A 16,215-nucleotide genomic window follows, 5' to 3' on the forward strand; every position below is an offset into this window, starting at 1 on the left:
TTTGCTGCAGACGGCGCATTTCACCGTCACCGACCGAGCTCTTGTCCATGGTACTGAAACAGCGCTGTCTTGGGTGCTGAACTTTCGGCACGACCCAGAACGAAATGGTTTCAAATTTAATACATGTTTGTATTTAATAAATAGCTCAATATTAAAAACGTAACTTTATATGTACATATATATTTTTAACTTTAGACAAGAAATGCATTGCTAACTTTGCATTTTAGCTACTGAATTATGCGTCAAATGACTTCCCCTTGTCAAAATCCACAATGTGTGTGTGCGTGTGTATTTCATATCGGGTGGGTGGGGGTCAACAGCGACCCTCTCTCCATCTTGTGTTGTACACGATTTACTATGATGATGATGATGTCACAGCGCAGGGTAGAGGAGGGGTGGACAATGGGCCTGTGAGCGAAAGGTAAGTCAATATCGTTTTCGCCGACAAACCGTGTGGAGAAATGATTTTGCCAACATTTGTGATAACATTACGTGCCGATTGAAGGATATACGCGCATTGCTTACAACATGAGGAGGTTTGGGACCGATCCTGCGCGAATTATTAGAGGTTTTTAGCGACTCTGTTTGAAGGGGAGGTGTACAACAACGAAGTTAACAGACAGAGCCTACAAAGAGCAAGAGGCCGTTCGTTTCTCCCTGAAAAGCATCGTCAATGGGATACGTTTGCCTATGGTATGGTTTCTTTTATGATGTTTTGGACGATGGAAAGCGTGTGTCAGATTCAGTATTTAAATAAGGGTTGCTGTTTTGATGTCCTTTACTCTTGACGCCAAATGGACGCCGGGCTTGTAATCTCTTAAAGAAGCAGTGCTTTTTGACGGTGTTTACATTTTCACATTTCGTCTCAATTTTGGGTGCGTGTAATAATTGTGTTGTTCATAGATGTATTGTGTACATACGCTTTCACGAAACATTGTGAGGTTTGCAATGCCTTTTGTAAAAACCTATTAACTCAAACGGGCCTGTATTCACATAACACAATAATTCTGTTTCTCATCTTTCGTGGTAAAAGGAGGTACACTTATAGTCATCTCACGTTTCTTTGCGTGCGTGTTTAAAATAATACGGTTGAAGTATAACGGCAGGCCTATTCATTGGAAGTTTGTTCATAGTAAGTCAAAGCCTATATCTTCTATGCATTGTATTTTGTGGGACTGATAAATAGTGATTAGAAACCCTTCAGCAACGGTCAAGTAGCATATGCTTGTACCACTGTCGAATTGTTTTCTTAAATGCTATTGTGTGTGTTATACGAGAAACAAAACAATGCCAGCGAACCATCTGTTTACTTCAGGCTAGGCCTACATAATGCACATATCTATTTGATGATCGCATATTAAATTCAGCTTCGTATAGACTACATATTATATATAAGTCTATTTAAGCTAACTGTGGGTTTGGACTTCAGACTTTATTGCTTTTAAACACCTCCGTTGAACTTGAAACAAACTGTGCTTTTGGCTTTGCTCTATGAGTTACATGAAACTTAAGAAATAGTCAGTCGGAGGCCATCAGTCTTGCCAACATTTATTTCTTGTATTGCTTAATATTTTAGAAGAATTAAACGTGTACCTTTAATAGTGTACAGTGTTAGAAATGCGAAAGGTTTGTCTAGTAATTGAAAGGCGTGGTGGTGGTGTACTCGAAAGAGGTTGTGCGCAGCAGTTTTAAAGGGAAAGGGTCCGACAGGGACAAAAGAAATCCAACTATTATAATATTATTCATATTCCTTATAGTTTAGTTTATTCTTTTGTGGCTCACTCCGGGGAGTCAATTCAAAGATACATGGGAATCAAACGTCAAACATTTGTATGCGTTTTTTTCTTCCCTTATACGCAACACTGAGCTATAATAAAGGTTTGCGTTGCGTAGTGCGTCACGTCCGCAACTGCTGCAAATGTTGCGGTTCTCAAGGGAATTCCCTGCTCTGTTACGCGCGTGTGTGTATGCGCGCTTGTGCGAAGTAGCTGAGCACCAGGTGCTAGTTAAAACCGTAATCACACTACATGTAATGACGCCGTGATAAAACAGCTGGGTCGCGGTCGGATCTCTCGTCACTCAGGATGTATAATCGACACTAGGCCCATGAAGGCACGCAGACTCGGTGTCAAACGGTGATGGACTGTTGAAAGGCCATAGTGGCCAAAGTGTATGCATCCTCAGGGGCCTATTCAACGTTTGTTTCCGAAATGTTAAAACTAAAAGTAATAACAATAAATGATGCAACACTTGTTTGTGAGTCTGCATCACCAATGAAGATTTGTTTGCATCATATTCTTGAGACTCCAGTGCTCCACGAGCATCAATTCGTGGTTTGCTTGATGTTTGAAAGCACACTAATATGATAAACTGTATTACTTTTCTCTAGGTCAATGTGTTAGATCAGTAAACGCAAATCACATAATAACACTACATAATCATTTATGTTTCATCAATGATGTTTTGCACATGGCAGTATCACTAATGCTAAACAAATTACACCTGCCTTCATATACTTGAACTTTGACTGTGTTAACGCTCCATTGTGCATGTGTCCATTTTTTATGTTGGTTCCTTGTTTTATCTTAAATATGATCGGATTGAAATTGTTACGTTCATCTCTCACATTCTTTCCCTCAGAGAATGAGTTCAGGGGGCAGCTGCTGAACCAGAGGTGGACACGAGGGGACAGAATCAGCAGCTGGGAGAACAGGAGGATTAAGAAAATAAAAGTATGACATTTTTATGTGTGGACATCTATTGTGTCATTACACTCAAGAACAAACCGGCTGCAAATTCTTCATTGCCCTCTTAGTCTTGATATCAGTCCCAGATCTGTATCTTTTCCTCCTCTCTCTCTCTCCCTTGCCATTGTCTTATATTTCAATTTCCCACTAATGTTGCATTTCGATTGGATGTGTATTATTAATTTAGCACTTACAAAGAATTGAAATGGATTCGGTGCTACTTTGTGAATTTAGACCTTCTCAGATCTGAGTATCATTTCACACACGTCTTAAAAACTGAGTTTAAATTATTATCAGAAAGTCATTTGAAATGCAAAGATAAGAGAAGTTATACTGTTTTGATATAGGGATAATAGAGTGTAAATATATAATCCATAATAAACACATCGCGCTTTATAAAGGTCTGACCACCTGTGTATGTGTCTCAGATGAGCCAAGAAGCAGATGAGAAGCGCACAAGGACTCGCTCAAAAGGCATCAGAGGTGAGACACACTGAACATTCTTAGAATCAAAATCTTTATTTGACACTATAATTGTCTGTACTATTACAATTATTGACGTGGCCTTTTTATCTCTATCCATAACTTAGTTCCTCTTGAGCTCGTCGGACAAGAGTTCAGGTGAGATCATGAGCTGAAGTGTTTTACATTTTATGAGTTTTGCTAAACATAAAGCTAATCAGCAAATTTGTTTTACAGCTGCCCTACGGCAGGATGCGACGGCTTAGGCCATGTCAGTGGAAAATATGCACGACACAGAAGGTTGGTAGTGATATCTGTCTCTCATAGAAGCAAAAACTAAAAAACAATAAAAGTAAAGTTAACACATTTCCACCTAATCTTTCATCTCTCTCTACCTTCCAGTGCACTGGGTTGTCCATTAGCGAAGAAAAGAAAACTCCAGGAGGCAGAGGAGAATCAACCAGCTTCCAAAAAGAAGCCCAACCCCCTTAAGCTAGCCATGGATGATGGGTTCAATGCAGAAAGCGACACAAACAGCGAAACAGAAATGAAAGATGAAGGTGCAGAGTCAGAAGAGGATACGGCCGATAAAGAAGTTGATGCGAAAGAAAATACACTAACATCAGAAGCAATGACAGGTGGGTTTACGCTCATTAAACCATTAGATGTATACATTGTTTTATCAATGAGAGTTTTATAGGAATGGTGTGTGTCCAACGTTTAATTTACATCCGTCCTTGTTTGCTTTAGTTGAAAGTTCGCAAGCAGATTCAGAAGAGAAGAAGTCCCCAGTCAGAGATGATTCAAGTCCAATTCTAGAGATTGAAAGTGAAAAGGAGCAGGAAAATACTGAAGACTCATCCACTCAACAAATCACAGTAGACACTGAAGCTGAAGAGGGGCTTCAGGTTGCCACTGATATTCAGGCTCGGGAGGAAGAGGTAGAGGAGGAGGCAGAGGAGATTACAGAAGAGGAAAGAGTGACACAGCAGCTAAAAGAGACCGATGAGACTGTGCAGACAATAGAGGAGGAAGAAGAAGAGGAGGAAGAAGAGGAGGAGGGAGAAGAAGAAACGCAATGTTCCAGCCAAAAGAACAACTTGGACCACCAATACTTCAGTGGAGACTTTGGCAAAGTCCCGACCAAAGAGACTGAGGAGAAGGAGAGAGAGAGTGAAGATGATGAAAGAGATGAAGAGGAGGAGGAGGAAGAACAGAACCAAGTAGCTCCTTCTGACTCCCTGATCGCCCCTGTCACCACTTTAGCTCAGGAATTAGAACCACACGTGAGAACCACTCTTGCTGAAGACGACGAGGAGGATGAGGAAGAAGAGAGAGACGACACTTCGGATAAAGACTCGCCCACTGTAGTTATCGAGTTGGGGTCTGATGGAGATGAAGAGGAGGAGGAAGAGGAGGAGGAAGATGACGGTGAAGAGGAAGAGCCAGATGAAGCAGACGATGATGACTTGGATAGCATGTCACAGAGGTCAGATGTCACAGATGACTCTGAGATGTACGACATGACACGGGGTAACCTGGGACTGCTGGAACAGGCCATTGCACTGAAAGCTGAGCAGATAGGTCGCAGCTCCGAGGAGAGCTGCTCTCCTGAGCAGCAACTGTACCACAGCCCAGAGGGGAGTTTGGGGAAAGGCATGGACATCACGGCACGCAGGGGATACTATGGTAAAGGTGATAAGAAGTGCTTAACTTGTAATACATTTTTTGACTTTTAATGACCCAAACCTAATGTATAGAACATTATTGCATTCTAGTGGAGCTCAATTGGTTTTATGTTTCCTATCGGTTTCTTGAGCATAGAAGGATCTAGATCTGATAAGAAGGAAATCAAGTGCCCCACTCCAGGGTGTGACGGGACAGGTCATGTGACTGGACTGTACCCACACCACCGCAGCCTTTCTGGGTGCCCACACAAAGATCGAATACCACCAGAGAGTAAGAATTTTTTTGCATTGTTGTTCTATGACATGTATTGGTATCCGTGTTTAAATTTAACCATAAGCTTTAATTCCACTATACTAATGTGTCTCATCTTGGCCCTAGTCCTGGCAATGCATGAGAACGTACTGAAGTGTCCAACACCTGGATGCACAGGGCAGGGACATGTCAACAGCAATCGTAACACACATCGCAGGTACGGCCTCTTCACTTATTTTATCTTTGCCTTTGAAGCTTCAAAGTGTGTTCTGTAAACCATAATGTTTGTCTCTTTCATTCTTTCAGTCTGTCCGGGTGCCCCATTGCTGCCCTAGGGAAACAAAAGAGCTATGAAAAGCAGTCACAGCCTCAGACTTCCATCAGCGATCCATCCACTGGAGGTTCTAACTCAGACAGAGTCCTCAGGTGAGTCTTTAGCTTGATCCTCAGTACTTAAACAGACATGACTGCTCAATCATTACGAGGATCTTCACTGTCTTATTTTTCTCTCTGCAGACCGATGTGTTTTGTGAAACAGCTTGAGATCCCTCAATATGGCAGCTACAGACCCAATTCAATGCCAGCCACTCCTCGGGCAAACCTGGCCAAGGAGCTGGAGAAGTATTCCAAGGTGTCTTTCGACTATGCAAGCTTCGATGTGCAGGTATTCGGCAAGCGCATGCTTGCCCCCAAAATGCCCACCAGCGAAACCTCACCTAAAGCCTTCAAATGTAAGAACCTTCATTCTTTATATATGTGGTCAGTTACTGTTTTGTATACAAATTCATATTCCGGTATTCTTTGTGCAGTGATTTTGTGTAGTGTCAATAAAATAATTTTTCCAGTATTCTAAATAAAAGAACTGTATTTGGAAATCTATCATGTAATCTAGAATTCACAGTGATAAACACACATTACCTATTTGTATTGTATCATTTTTGACTGCTTTGTCGTGTCTACTTTGATGCTTATAATATCTGAATTAGTTAATGTAACTTTACACATATAAGAAACACACATAGTCATACATTAAAAATACATAGTAAATGGTGGTATGCTTGGACAAGTAGCTTGTGGAAAGACATATTTTTATTAACAGCTAAACATTTTCCCAAAGCCTCATCCCCAAGCCACAGCCTATCAGGAGGATACACTAAAAGCAGCTCCTCTTCAACCTCCAGCGGATACGACTATACCCACGATGCTGAAGCCGCTCACATGGCTGCCACTGCCATTCTCAACCTGTCCACCCGATGCTGGGAGAGACCAGAAAACCTCAGTACCAGAGAGCCAGAAGAGGGCAACAAGGTGGGTATCGTTCTCATATACGTACCGGCCATTTAGCCTAGCTTCCAAAGATTACCAAAATTGATCTTGCAGCAAGAATGATCAGTTTTCATATAGCTACATTTTCGTTGATTTAATCTAGGAGATGGACATTGAGGTCGACGAGAACGGCACATTGGACCTCAGCATGAAGAAACCTAAAAACGAAGGAGTGATATCACCAGACCCCTCCTCACCTTCGTCGTCATCTTCTCAACACCACGGTGTCACCTCGCCCCACTCAAGCCACACCTACAAACAAGAAGAGTGGGAGGGGCCTCTGGACTACACCAAGTCAAACCGACAAAAAGAAGAGGAGGAGCCAGACGAGGTAAATATTACATAATTATTTTAAGTGAGAAAGGTGTATGTCTTTGAATTAGGCTGTCACAGTCCTTACGTTTTGATGCTCTATTGTTCTCAGGTGGAGTACACCATTCGCTCATATGCCTCTTCTGAGGGAGAAGATGATGATGATGCCACTCAGGAGAGCATGGAGGACAGGAAGTACCCTGGTGAGGTCACTACCTCCAGCTACAAGGCCAAGTTCCAGCCCAAAGACTGCAAGAAAGAAATTTTGGTGTAAGTGTCCACCAGCAAACTATTACCATATAAATCCTTTCAAAGAAATAACTAAACAACGACCTTGAGCAAAAATATTTCACAGTGAGGTGATGGTCTTTTTTCTCTTTTTCCAGATGTCCCACCCCGGGTTGTGATGGCAGTGGGCATATTACCGGGAACTATGCATCTCACCGCAGGTATGGCCGATGCAACAGCATGTTTTTTTTAAGTTGACCTGCACCACTCCTCGTTTCTTTTATTCCTTCTGTTTTCATTTCTCTCAATCCAGACACATTTCCTTCCGTCTAGTAAATAAATACCAATTGGCCATTAAGCACCACTTGGTGCATTCTGCATGTAGAATGATGTTAAGCATATGTACTATTTAAAAGTGCTGTCCGATTAACCTCTGTTAGCCTATTTAACATCATTCATGACCATGACTCTAATCCTAGTAAATGCACTGCTGAAACAACATATACGTAATGAAAACACAAAACACAACACAAAAACAAGTCTCTTTTTCTACTGTTTGTATGTTAACTCCTCATTCTGATTTGTTTTGTACAAATCAGAGTTTGTATCCTCTTTCATTCCTAAATTAAATCTTCTTTCTCCCTTGATTCTTTCTTCCTGCTGCTTTTCTACTGCTCTTCAGTCTCTCTGGTTGTCCCCTTGCTGATAAAAGTCTTCGGACCCTCATGGCTGCCCACACTGCTGAACTCAAGTATGTCTATGCTGTTTCCTCTAATGAGCCCTGAACACACTTTACTACACACTTGACTGCTTTTACTTGAATCTACTGAATACTTCTGTTATTACTTAACACCGCTTACCGAGTATTGTCCTTATTTGATACTGCAACTGTATTTTTGCAGGTCACTCTTATGCATTCTTATGCGTTCTTATGCGTTAATCCCTTTTTCAAGGAACTGTGTTCCAGATTTGCATCAAACTAGCTGATACACAGAAAATAGTGAACTCATGCTTAAACTTGAATCTTTGATTAGATATTTCAGACTTGAACGGTTTCATTCTGAAGCAATATTATATTTATGCTAACCTGTCTTTTTGTCGAACCTCCAGATGTCCTACTCCAGGTTGTGATGGATCAGGCCACATCACTGGAAACTATGCTTCCCATAGAAGGTACAGTAATTAAAAGTCTTGCATCACATGTTCCCCATCACACCTCTTTGCAAACTGATGACTCTATTATTCCATGTATTAGTATTTTTGTCGTGTTTTTCAGTAGAAATAGCATAACACCCTTAAAACAATAAAACATTTACATGAGAGTTGTGTAAGATAATACTTTATAATATTTAAATAGTTGATGTTTCTTACCCCACTAGCATATAATCTGTATTTGCTTTAAAAGACCTCACCAAATGCATTTAAATTTGTTTAAAATAAGAGGAAAGAACTACAGGTTTTTGATAATGGGGTAAGAATAAACTTAATTTTGAATATATTCTCTAAAAACAAAATGCAGTTCAGGAAACTTGAGTGAGCTAATTTCCAGCTATCAAATGTCACATTTTATAAAACTCCTATACTGTATAATATAAATCAAACTTCATATATTCTCTTTTGTCTCTTTAGTCTGTCTGGATGTCCACGTGCCAAGAAGGGCGGAATCAAAACCACCCCAACTAAGGATGACAAGGAAGATTCAGAGCTGCTAAAGTAAGTTTTGATAAAAAAATGTTTTGTAGAGAGAAAGCATTGAGTTATCTCTAAAAACATCCCACATTCATACATAATACAAAAGACTGACTGCCAGTTCATAACTTACCATTATACATAAGACTGACTGCCAGTTCATCACTTACCTCCCTACAGGTGCCCAGTGCCAGGTTGTGATAGTCTGGGGCATATCAGTGGGAAATATGCCACCCACCGCAGTGCCTATGGGTGCCCGCTGGCAGCACGCCGGCAGAAAGAGGGCATGTTAAATGGCACACCATTCTCCTGGAAAGCTTTCAAAAGTGAAGGCCCAACCTGCCCCACGCCAGGGTGTGATGGCTCAGGACATGCCAATGGCAGTTTCCTTACTCATCGCAGGTATAAATGGAGTCTGGTGAAATTAGCAGAAAAATAGAGGATATGATTTGTAATCCAGGACAACAAAGCACCTTTTTGATCAGACTTGCATACAGACATGCAAAATACTTTCCCTAGATTTGAAACAGAACTGCAAGAAGAAATACTATATAAATGTCTCTGTTTTGTAATGTTGCAAAAGACTGAGGCTTATTACAGAATGATGTAAGCTCACAATAACAAGTCTTTTTTTACAATCTGTTTTCAGTCTATCAGGTTGCCCTCGAGCTTCGGCAAACAAGAAGAGAGCAAGGTTCCCAGGAGATGACTACATAAGCAAAAAATTCCGGGCAAGTGATGGTAAGCTCAATATATATATATATATATATATATATATATATAAATATCTTACATTTAGTCCCTAATATGTTTGTGCTGTACTCTTCATAAATGTGTGTTTTGTTTATATCCCCCTCAGTTCTTGACAATGATGAGGACATTAAACAGCTGAACAAAGAGATCAATGAGTTGAATGAATCAAACTGTGAAATGGAGGCAGACATGGCCAACCTACACACACAGGTCTGCCTTTAGCAAATGATTCCACTCACATACAATTCAGTTCATGATAATGAAGGCCCACTAAACATGACTTCTTGAATGTCCTGATTATGTTTTTTTTCATCTCTCTATAGATCTCATCCATGGAGAAGAACCTCAAGAGCATGGAGGAGGAGAACAAGGTCATTGAAGAGAAGAATGAGGCTATGTTCGTGGAGCTGTCAGGCCTGAGCCAGGCTCTCATCCGCAGTCTTGCCAACATCCGTCTACCACAGATGGTAAGTCTGCTGCATCCAATTATGTTGTAATGACTATAGCCTACACAAATATGGTACATTCTGAAATGAATAATTCAATCTAGCCTTCTAAATATTCAGGAGACAAATGTAATTGAAAAAATGAATAAACTGTATTTTATTGCTTACTACAGCAAGAACCAATCACCGAACAGAATTTTGACACTTACGTGGACACACTGACCCACATGTTCACCGATAAAGAGTGCTATCAGAACCCGGAGAACCGAGCCCTACTTGAGTCCATCAACCAGGCCGTCAAAGGCATCGAGGTGTGAGCAGAGGAGCATCGACTGTAAGACACTGTGGGTTGCATAACCAGACCTACAACATTAAAATCCCATCTAAGGACATTCAGGTTTTCTATGCGGCACCTTCTATACGGCACCTTCCAAAAAGAGGAACCCGTGGAACTCAGATGTAAGGACCAAAATCCAATTCCAAATTAAGCTGTTTAGCAATTTTGATGAGATATGATCCTTTGCCTCTTAAACCAAGCTGGCTCTTCTTCTTTTGGGGGAATTTTTGGAGTAAACCATTTGGTACTGTTTTATAGAGCAACTATTACCAACACTGATTTGCCTTTCCTACGTCTCTCAGTGCATTGGAGGCTGCTGTGAACAATAAGTCGTGAGATTTTCTGGTCGTATGTCTGTGTGTGTGGGGGGTGGGGTGAGTCTGTATGTAAGTGTGTGTACCAGATTGTTTTTATGTGTACTGTCCGAAGGTGAATTAATGATTAATGGCCTCCTTCTGCAAAAATATGATTAGTAAGTGGCGACACTGCTACATTTGAACCCTGTATGATAATGTTGTCTCATATTTGGTGTAAATGTGCTCTTGTTCCATTTGGTAATATTTATAGTATTTGAGAACATAGATTGCACTTCCATGAATAGTTTGTAGTTCCATCGTCATGTGATTATTGTAATTTATTATTATTACTACGACTATTTAAATTGGTCCTTAAAATATACATTTAATTTATTATTTATTCATGTTAAGGTTTATTTTGTTTATTTATTGATCAGTGTCTATTTATGGACTTAATTTATTTCACAAGACAAGATTCTATACACAGCTTTTAGACGGTTATAATGAGGAGAGACATTGCCCTTCTGTGTTGTGAAAGAGGCAATATTTTAAGAATATCAACAGCAAATTGTTTTATAAACCTTACTATTTATTTTAAAGACAGAGATGTATAATCTCTTTTTTAAGTGCAAATATTTTCTACCTAACGATTTTTATATTGTTTTTTAATATTCTCCTTTATTTAATGAGTTCTGTTTTCCATAAAAGTATTTTGACACCCTCCAGAGTGAAGTGGGTTGAACAGATATGATGTATTTATTGTTATTTATTTAGTATTTAAGAACAAATTGAATGGAGACCTTGTTGCATATTTATTTTGTAAATGTCTCTGTGTTAGTGGTTGCTGCATATGGATAGTCTTTGCCCATGTTGTTGATAAAATAAATGGGAATTCTATCACCTACAACTAAGAGTATGTCATGTTTAACACTGCTGACTATGTTAAAGATTTGCATTGACACGGTTGCAGTCCCTGTTAGAAATTGCTTGATATTTATCGAAACCAACATTCCCCCAGCTGGGTGAAACCTAATTGATATACAGTGACAATGTTCTACTTCATTTCAGAATTTCAAATATTTACTTGAAACATATTAAGAATTGCATTTGAATTGATGTACAACACCGTTGATAAAAAGCTCGACTTTACTATTAGTGTGTGCATGTAGCTTCCTTTAAATAAAAAAGCTATGTGTATAACCATATGTATATTACGAAATCCACGTGCAAGTGCAATTCAGGACGCACATATTGTCCATTTTCCGGTCTGGTTTGTGTGCGTGACGTCAGAGAGTCAGATGGGCAATGTTTACATCCAGCGCTGCTCGCGCTCAACGTTTATGGGCAGAAGCCGAGATTAAGAAACAAGAGGAGGACACTGACTAAATGGACAGAGTTAACAGACCACAGTCTCTGTTTTAGTTGATCGATTTCGCTTGGTCGACTGTACAGTCGTCGAGGCGTTTACGTGTAAAACCCATAGCCTCCATTCCTATTTCTCCTGTCTTTGCCTCCATTTTCACTATTTTCCTTTGCAGGTAAGACAAACAACATATCATTTGGACCGAGTCGTGTTTGTTTTCACGGAGTTAAATTCTCGCATGGTAATATGGGTAACTGTAATTCATTAATAGGTGTTTTGATACCAACGAGCCTAACGTTTAGTCTCGAACGACAAGTGTATTAAATAATTTGATTTCTCTTGAATGTACTTCACCGCATTTGGGAAATGTCCTGGGTGTTCAACACAAACATGGTTGTGTACAATAATAGATGTATTTGTCTGTGCGGAACTCCGCAAAACGATCGACGTTTGACATCAAAGTACCGCGAGAGTAAATCGCGAGCCGTGCGCTTCCGCGTTGCTCTCGCGGTATTTTGAAGTCATACCGCTATCTGTCTGCGCGCCGCGGCATGACCTCGAACGCATCTATGGGTTTGTTGTCAAACGGCACGGCTGCATTTGAGCGCATGGTGATTGGTGAAAATGTTCCTCACATCTGCAGTTTTTGCCACAGCGTCTCCGGGGAAGCTTAATGTTTACAGCAAAGTAGCACAGCGCCACCGTCCGACAACACAAAAATCACACTTTTTTTGACCCCACAAATGAATCCATGTCATTGCATTACATAACAAATGTGAAAAAAACAGAACATAGACAACAAATATGAAATCTATAAAATATGATATGTTATGAAATATAGCACAAGTTTCACTGAAAGTTTGTTACAAAGTTTGTAAGATTTGGACTTTGACATCATCTGGTTCAAACTAATGTGTAAGATTCACATCGACAACTGTTTATGCAATTACATATTTAAGGGGCTCATAATGTGAATGTTATTTCTAAGATAACATATCCTGCATTCAATGTTTTAGGGCGTTAGAATGCCCCCAATGTAGGTTCAATTCCTCAATGTATGTTTTCTTCCAAAAAGGGCTAAAATGGGAGGGGCGGTCAGTGCTGGGGAGGACAACGACGAGCTGATTGACAACCTGAAGGAGGCACAATACATTCGCTCTGAATTGGTCGAACATGCCTTCAGGGCTATTGATCGTGCCGATTACTATCTGGAAGAGTTCAGTGACAGCGCCTACAAGGATCTGGCATGGAGACATGGCAACATCCACCTCTCTGCACCTTGTATCTACTCTGAAGTAATGGAGGCCCTAGACCTACAGCCGGGCCTGTCATTTCTCAACCTCGGCAGTGGCACCGGCTATCTCAGCACCATGGTGGGACTTATACTAGGTCAGTGAATAAACCATCAAGAAACTGAGTTTGCTCTTGTGGTTTTAATTGCTAACCTGTGATCAAGTAATGCCATGCATTCACCATTCAAAAAACACAAAATCTGTAATGTGTCTCAGAAAGGGTCAAGAGGACTTGATAGGTAGGCCAGGACAGATAGAGCCTTCAAATATTCTATTACTTTCACTTTCTGGAACATATTAGCACACATATTGTTGTAAGTTTGTTGTTGCAGTAACATAAATTAAGGGCTGAACATGTTATGTCTCATTATCAGGGCCATTTGGTGTAAATCATGGTGTTGAATTGCATGAAGATGTTATAGAGTATGCTTATCAGAAACTGGACTTCTTTATCAAGACAAATGAGAGTTTTGACAGGTGAGTGTTAAGATTACTCCCTAGTTTAGGTTGTTCATTTCATGTGAAAACGGATTTATCTGTTTTGTTATCGAAACATTGCTTAAGGAGATATTTTGATTCTAGGTTTGAGTTCTGTGAACCTTCCTTTGTGATGGGTAACTGTCTTGAGATTGCCCCTGAAAGTAAGCAGTACGACAGGGTTTACTGTGGCGCAGGAGTCCAGAAGGAACAAGAGGATTATATGAAGAAGATGTTGAAAATTGGGGGTATCTTGGTACTGCCCCTGGAGGAAAAGGTGACCAATCCAACTGATTGTACAATGCATCTCAGCTTATCAAAGTCAGAAATGTTTTGTATTTACATTTCTCATGTTTCAGCTCACTAAAATTACTCGGACTGGATATAACACATGGGAAACGAGAAAGATTATTGCTGTGTCCTTTGCACCACTTGTGCTCCCAAAACACAGAGAAAATGGCAAAGCTAGACCAGTGTCCTTGCGTAAGTTATGTAATATGTTGTCTTTGCATACATTGGGTCCAAAAGTCTTAAACCACATTGTAAATCCATGATGCAAAATGTAATTCACTCATCTTTTTACCTTAAATGTTAAAAACATCGGAAAATAAAAATAAAAGTTTGTGGTCTTGTGGACCCCACTGTAGAGTATATAGTAATAATTATTTTTAATTAGTGCATTTGCTAGAATGTAGTCAAATACATACCATGTTTTTTCATATTTCCCAGCTACCATGTTTGAGGTGCGGAGTCTCCAGGATTTGGCTCGTATAAAAATCCGGCACATCCTGAAGAAATCTGGTTCTGGATCCCTGCCCCTACCCAGGAGAACTGGATCCAAGAGAAGACATCACCTGAAACATAAACGAGAGCACCGAGATACAGCTCTGCTGACCAACAGTTATTTATTCATGAGTCGTCTGATCCCCGGACCCATGGATAACAACAACAACCAGTCAGCAACAGTCAATGAAGACGATGAAGACGAAGACTGCATGGGAAGGTGTGAACAAGAGGAGAAAGAGGAGAATGTCAGGAGAGAGGAGGGTAGTGTTTTGGTGATAGAGACTCCTGTAAACATCTTGAGGGCTAGGATTCTCAGCCTACCCCTGCCAGAGCCTCTCAAGATGTATCTTCTTTACTACAGAGAGAAGTAGACCACATTTCCCAGAGTCATGTTAAGTTTCCACAGATCCCTTGCACAGTCACTGTTAAACCCATGATTTTTTGTCAACCACTGTCTTGAAAAATTAAATCATCAAATTTTCCATTACAAGGTTCCCTTAAATGAACAGAATTTTTTTTTGTCTTCATTTACTCGCTCTCAAGTTGCTCGAAATCTGGATACATTTCTTTTTCTGATAAACAGAGAGGATGAATGCTTGTAATCAAACAGTTCTTGGCCACCATGGACTACTATAGTAGTAAAATTTGCTTTATACATTTCTTTATGTTGAACACAAAAGAAGATATTTTGAAGAATGTAGGAAAGGAAACAGTTCTGGGGCACTTTTGAGAACCATTGTGATTTTTTGAAGTCAATGGTTGCCATGAACTGTTGTGTACAAGCATTCTTCAAAATATCTTTCTCTGTGTTCATCAGAATAAAGAAATGTATACAGATTTGGAACAACTTGAGGGTGAGTAAACGAAGACAGAACTGTTATTTTGGGTGAAATGTTCCTTTAACATTCAATTTTGTTTTAGGTTATGTACTGTATTGGTCACTTACACTAGTATAGTGCACCCATTTGGTCTATTACTATTTGATCAAGATACATATCCAATATTATTCCAGGTGGATCAGCCTCATTAAGTTTTGTGAGTCAGTAGTACTAAGAATTATCCTTGAATCATGTCAGTTGTGGTGAGTGACTTAAAATAAACACTGAAGGACAAAAATTAAACAAAGATGGCTAATAATTTACTAAATCATAACCGCAACGTTACACACCTACTGGTTTCTGTTTTCATAAAGACGTACTATAACAATCACTTGTTCATGTTTAAATCAAAATGTAAGTCTCCCTGTATTAATAGTTTATGTAAAGTAAAACTTTCAATATGTTGAATACAAGCTATTATAGCTAATTATGTTCTTCTGGCGTATGAATTTGTAAAAATAAATACATTTGGGTGATTTATTACACTTGTATTGCGCAAATATAAAAGTGTTTGGTCTATCAAACAGTGTAAAATGGATTTCAGGAATTATATCCAGACTGTTTTGCCAGTTTAATCGTTTCATGCATAGGTCACTGCAGTGGACAGATTCTTTTATTAAACGCATGTAGTTTTGGTGTTCCTAATTATGTTTTTGCATTGACGTGCACTTTGTTCAATGATGCACTACACGCTAGACGTAAAAAACAGTTTAGTTATTTGAAATGCTTTTATGTCAAACTCAGTTATTTTAGTAATGGGTTTTGATATTTCAGTTTAAGTACAAGTTCCTTCAAGTTAAAATCTTTTTAACATGTTAACAAACTGATGTTTTATCAGTGACAATGTTTTATAAAATGTCCTGCAACCTAGTACACATAATG

The 16,215-nt window shown here is 39.6% G+C and overlaps 2 protein-coding genes across 2 annotated transcripts; both read left to right on the plus strand.

The window, feature by feature from the left end:
- Window positions 1-371: 371 nt before the first annotated feature.
- myt1a (myelin transcription factor 1a) lies at window positions 372-11,442 on the plus strand. Its single transcript, XM_079477559.1, has 23 exons — window positions 372-421; window positions 2,641-2,732; window positions 3,176-3,230; window positions 3,338-3,368; window positions 3,447-3,509; window positions 3,612-3,847; window positions 3,960-4,898; window positions 5,034-5,168; window positions 5,277-5,367; window positions 5,457-5,576; window positions 5,667-5,881; window positions 6,268-6,458; window positions 6,580-6,807; window positions 6,901-7,058; window positions 7,175-7,237; window positions 7,699-7,767; window positions 8,127-8,189; window positions 8,646-8,729; window positions 8,886-9,107; window positions 9,355-9,446; window positions 9,565-9,668; window positions 9,782-9,925; window positions 10,078-11,442. Exons 3-23 carry the CDS (start codon window positions 3,176-3,178, stop codon window positions 10,219-10,221), a joined length of 3,447 nt encoding a protein of 1,148 aa, XP_079333685.1. The 5' UTR covers window positions 372-421; window positions 2,641-2,732; the 3' UTR covers window positions 10,222-11,442.
- Window positions 11,443-11,776: 334 nt separating this feature from the next.
- Window positions 11,777-16,129, plus strand: pcmtd2a (protein-L-isoaspartate (D-aspartate) O-methyltransferase domain containing 2a). Its single transcript, XM_079478028.1, has 6 exons — window positions 11,777-12,075; window positions 12,976-13,289; window positions 13,567-13,669; window positions 13,775-13,946; window positions 14,029-14,152; window positions 14,399-16,129. The coding sequence occupies exons 2-6, from the start codon at window positions 12,983-12,985 to the stop codon at window positions 14,824-14,826; spliced, it is 1,134 nt and encodes a 377-aa protein (XP_079334154.1). The 5' UTR covers window positions 11,777-12,075; window positions 12,976-12,982; the 3' UTR covers window positions 14,827-16,129.
- Window positions 16,130-16,215: the final 86 nt, after the last annotated feature.

Source organism: Barbatula barbatula, assembly GCF_947034865.1.
Source record: "Barbatula barbatula genome assembly, chromosome: 17".
In the NCBI taxonomy this organism is placed as follows: domain Eukaryota; kingdom Metazoa; phylum Chordata; class Actinopteri; order Cypriniformes; family Nemacheilidae; genus Barbatula; species Barbatula barbatula.

Bases quoted from the DNA above. Each gene is read 5' to 3' on its own strand.
- myt1a (XM_079477559.1), top strand. From the start codon at position 3,176: ATGAGCCAAGAAGCAGATGAGAAGCGCACAAGGACTCGCTCAAAAGGC. The intron at 5,882-6,267 runs GTAAGAACCTTC...ATTTTCCCAAAG, and splicing joins CTCACCTAAAGCCTTCAAAT to CCTCATCCCCAAGCCACAGC. The intron at 9,108-9,354 runs GTATAAATGGAG...ATCTGTTTTCAG, and splicing joins AGTTTCCTTACTCATCGCAG to TCTATCAGGTTGCCCTCGAG.
- pcmtd2a (XM_079478028.1), top strand. From the start codon at position 12,983: ATGGGAGGGGCGGTCAGTGCTGGGGAGGACAACGACGAGCTGATTGAC. The intron at 13,670-13,774 runs GTGAGTGTTAAG...TTTTGATTCTAG, and splicing joins ACAAATGAGAGTTTTGACAG to GTTTGAGTTCTGTGAACCTT. The intron at 14,153-14,398 runs GTAAGTTATGTA...CATATTTCCCAG, and splicing joins AGCTAGACCAGTGTCCTTGC to CTACCATGTTTGAGGTGCGG.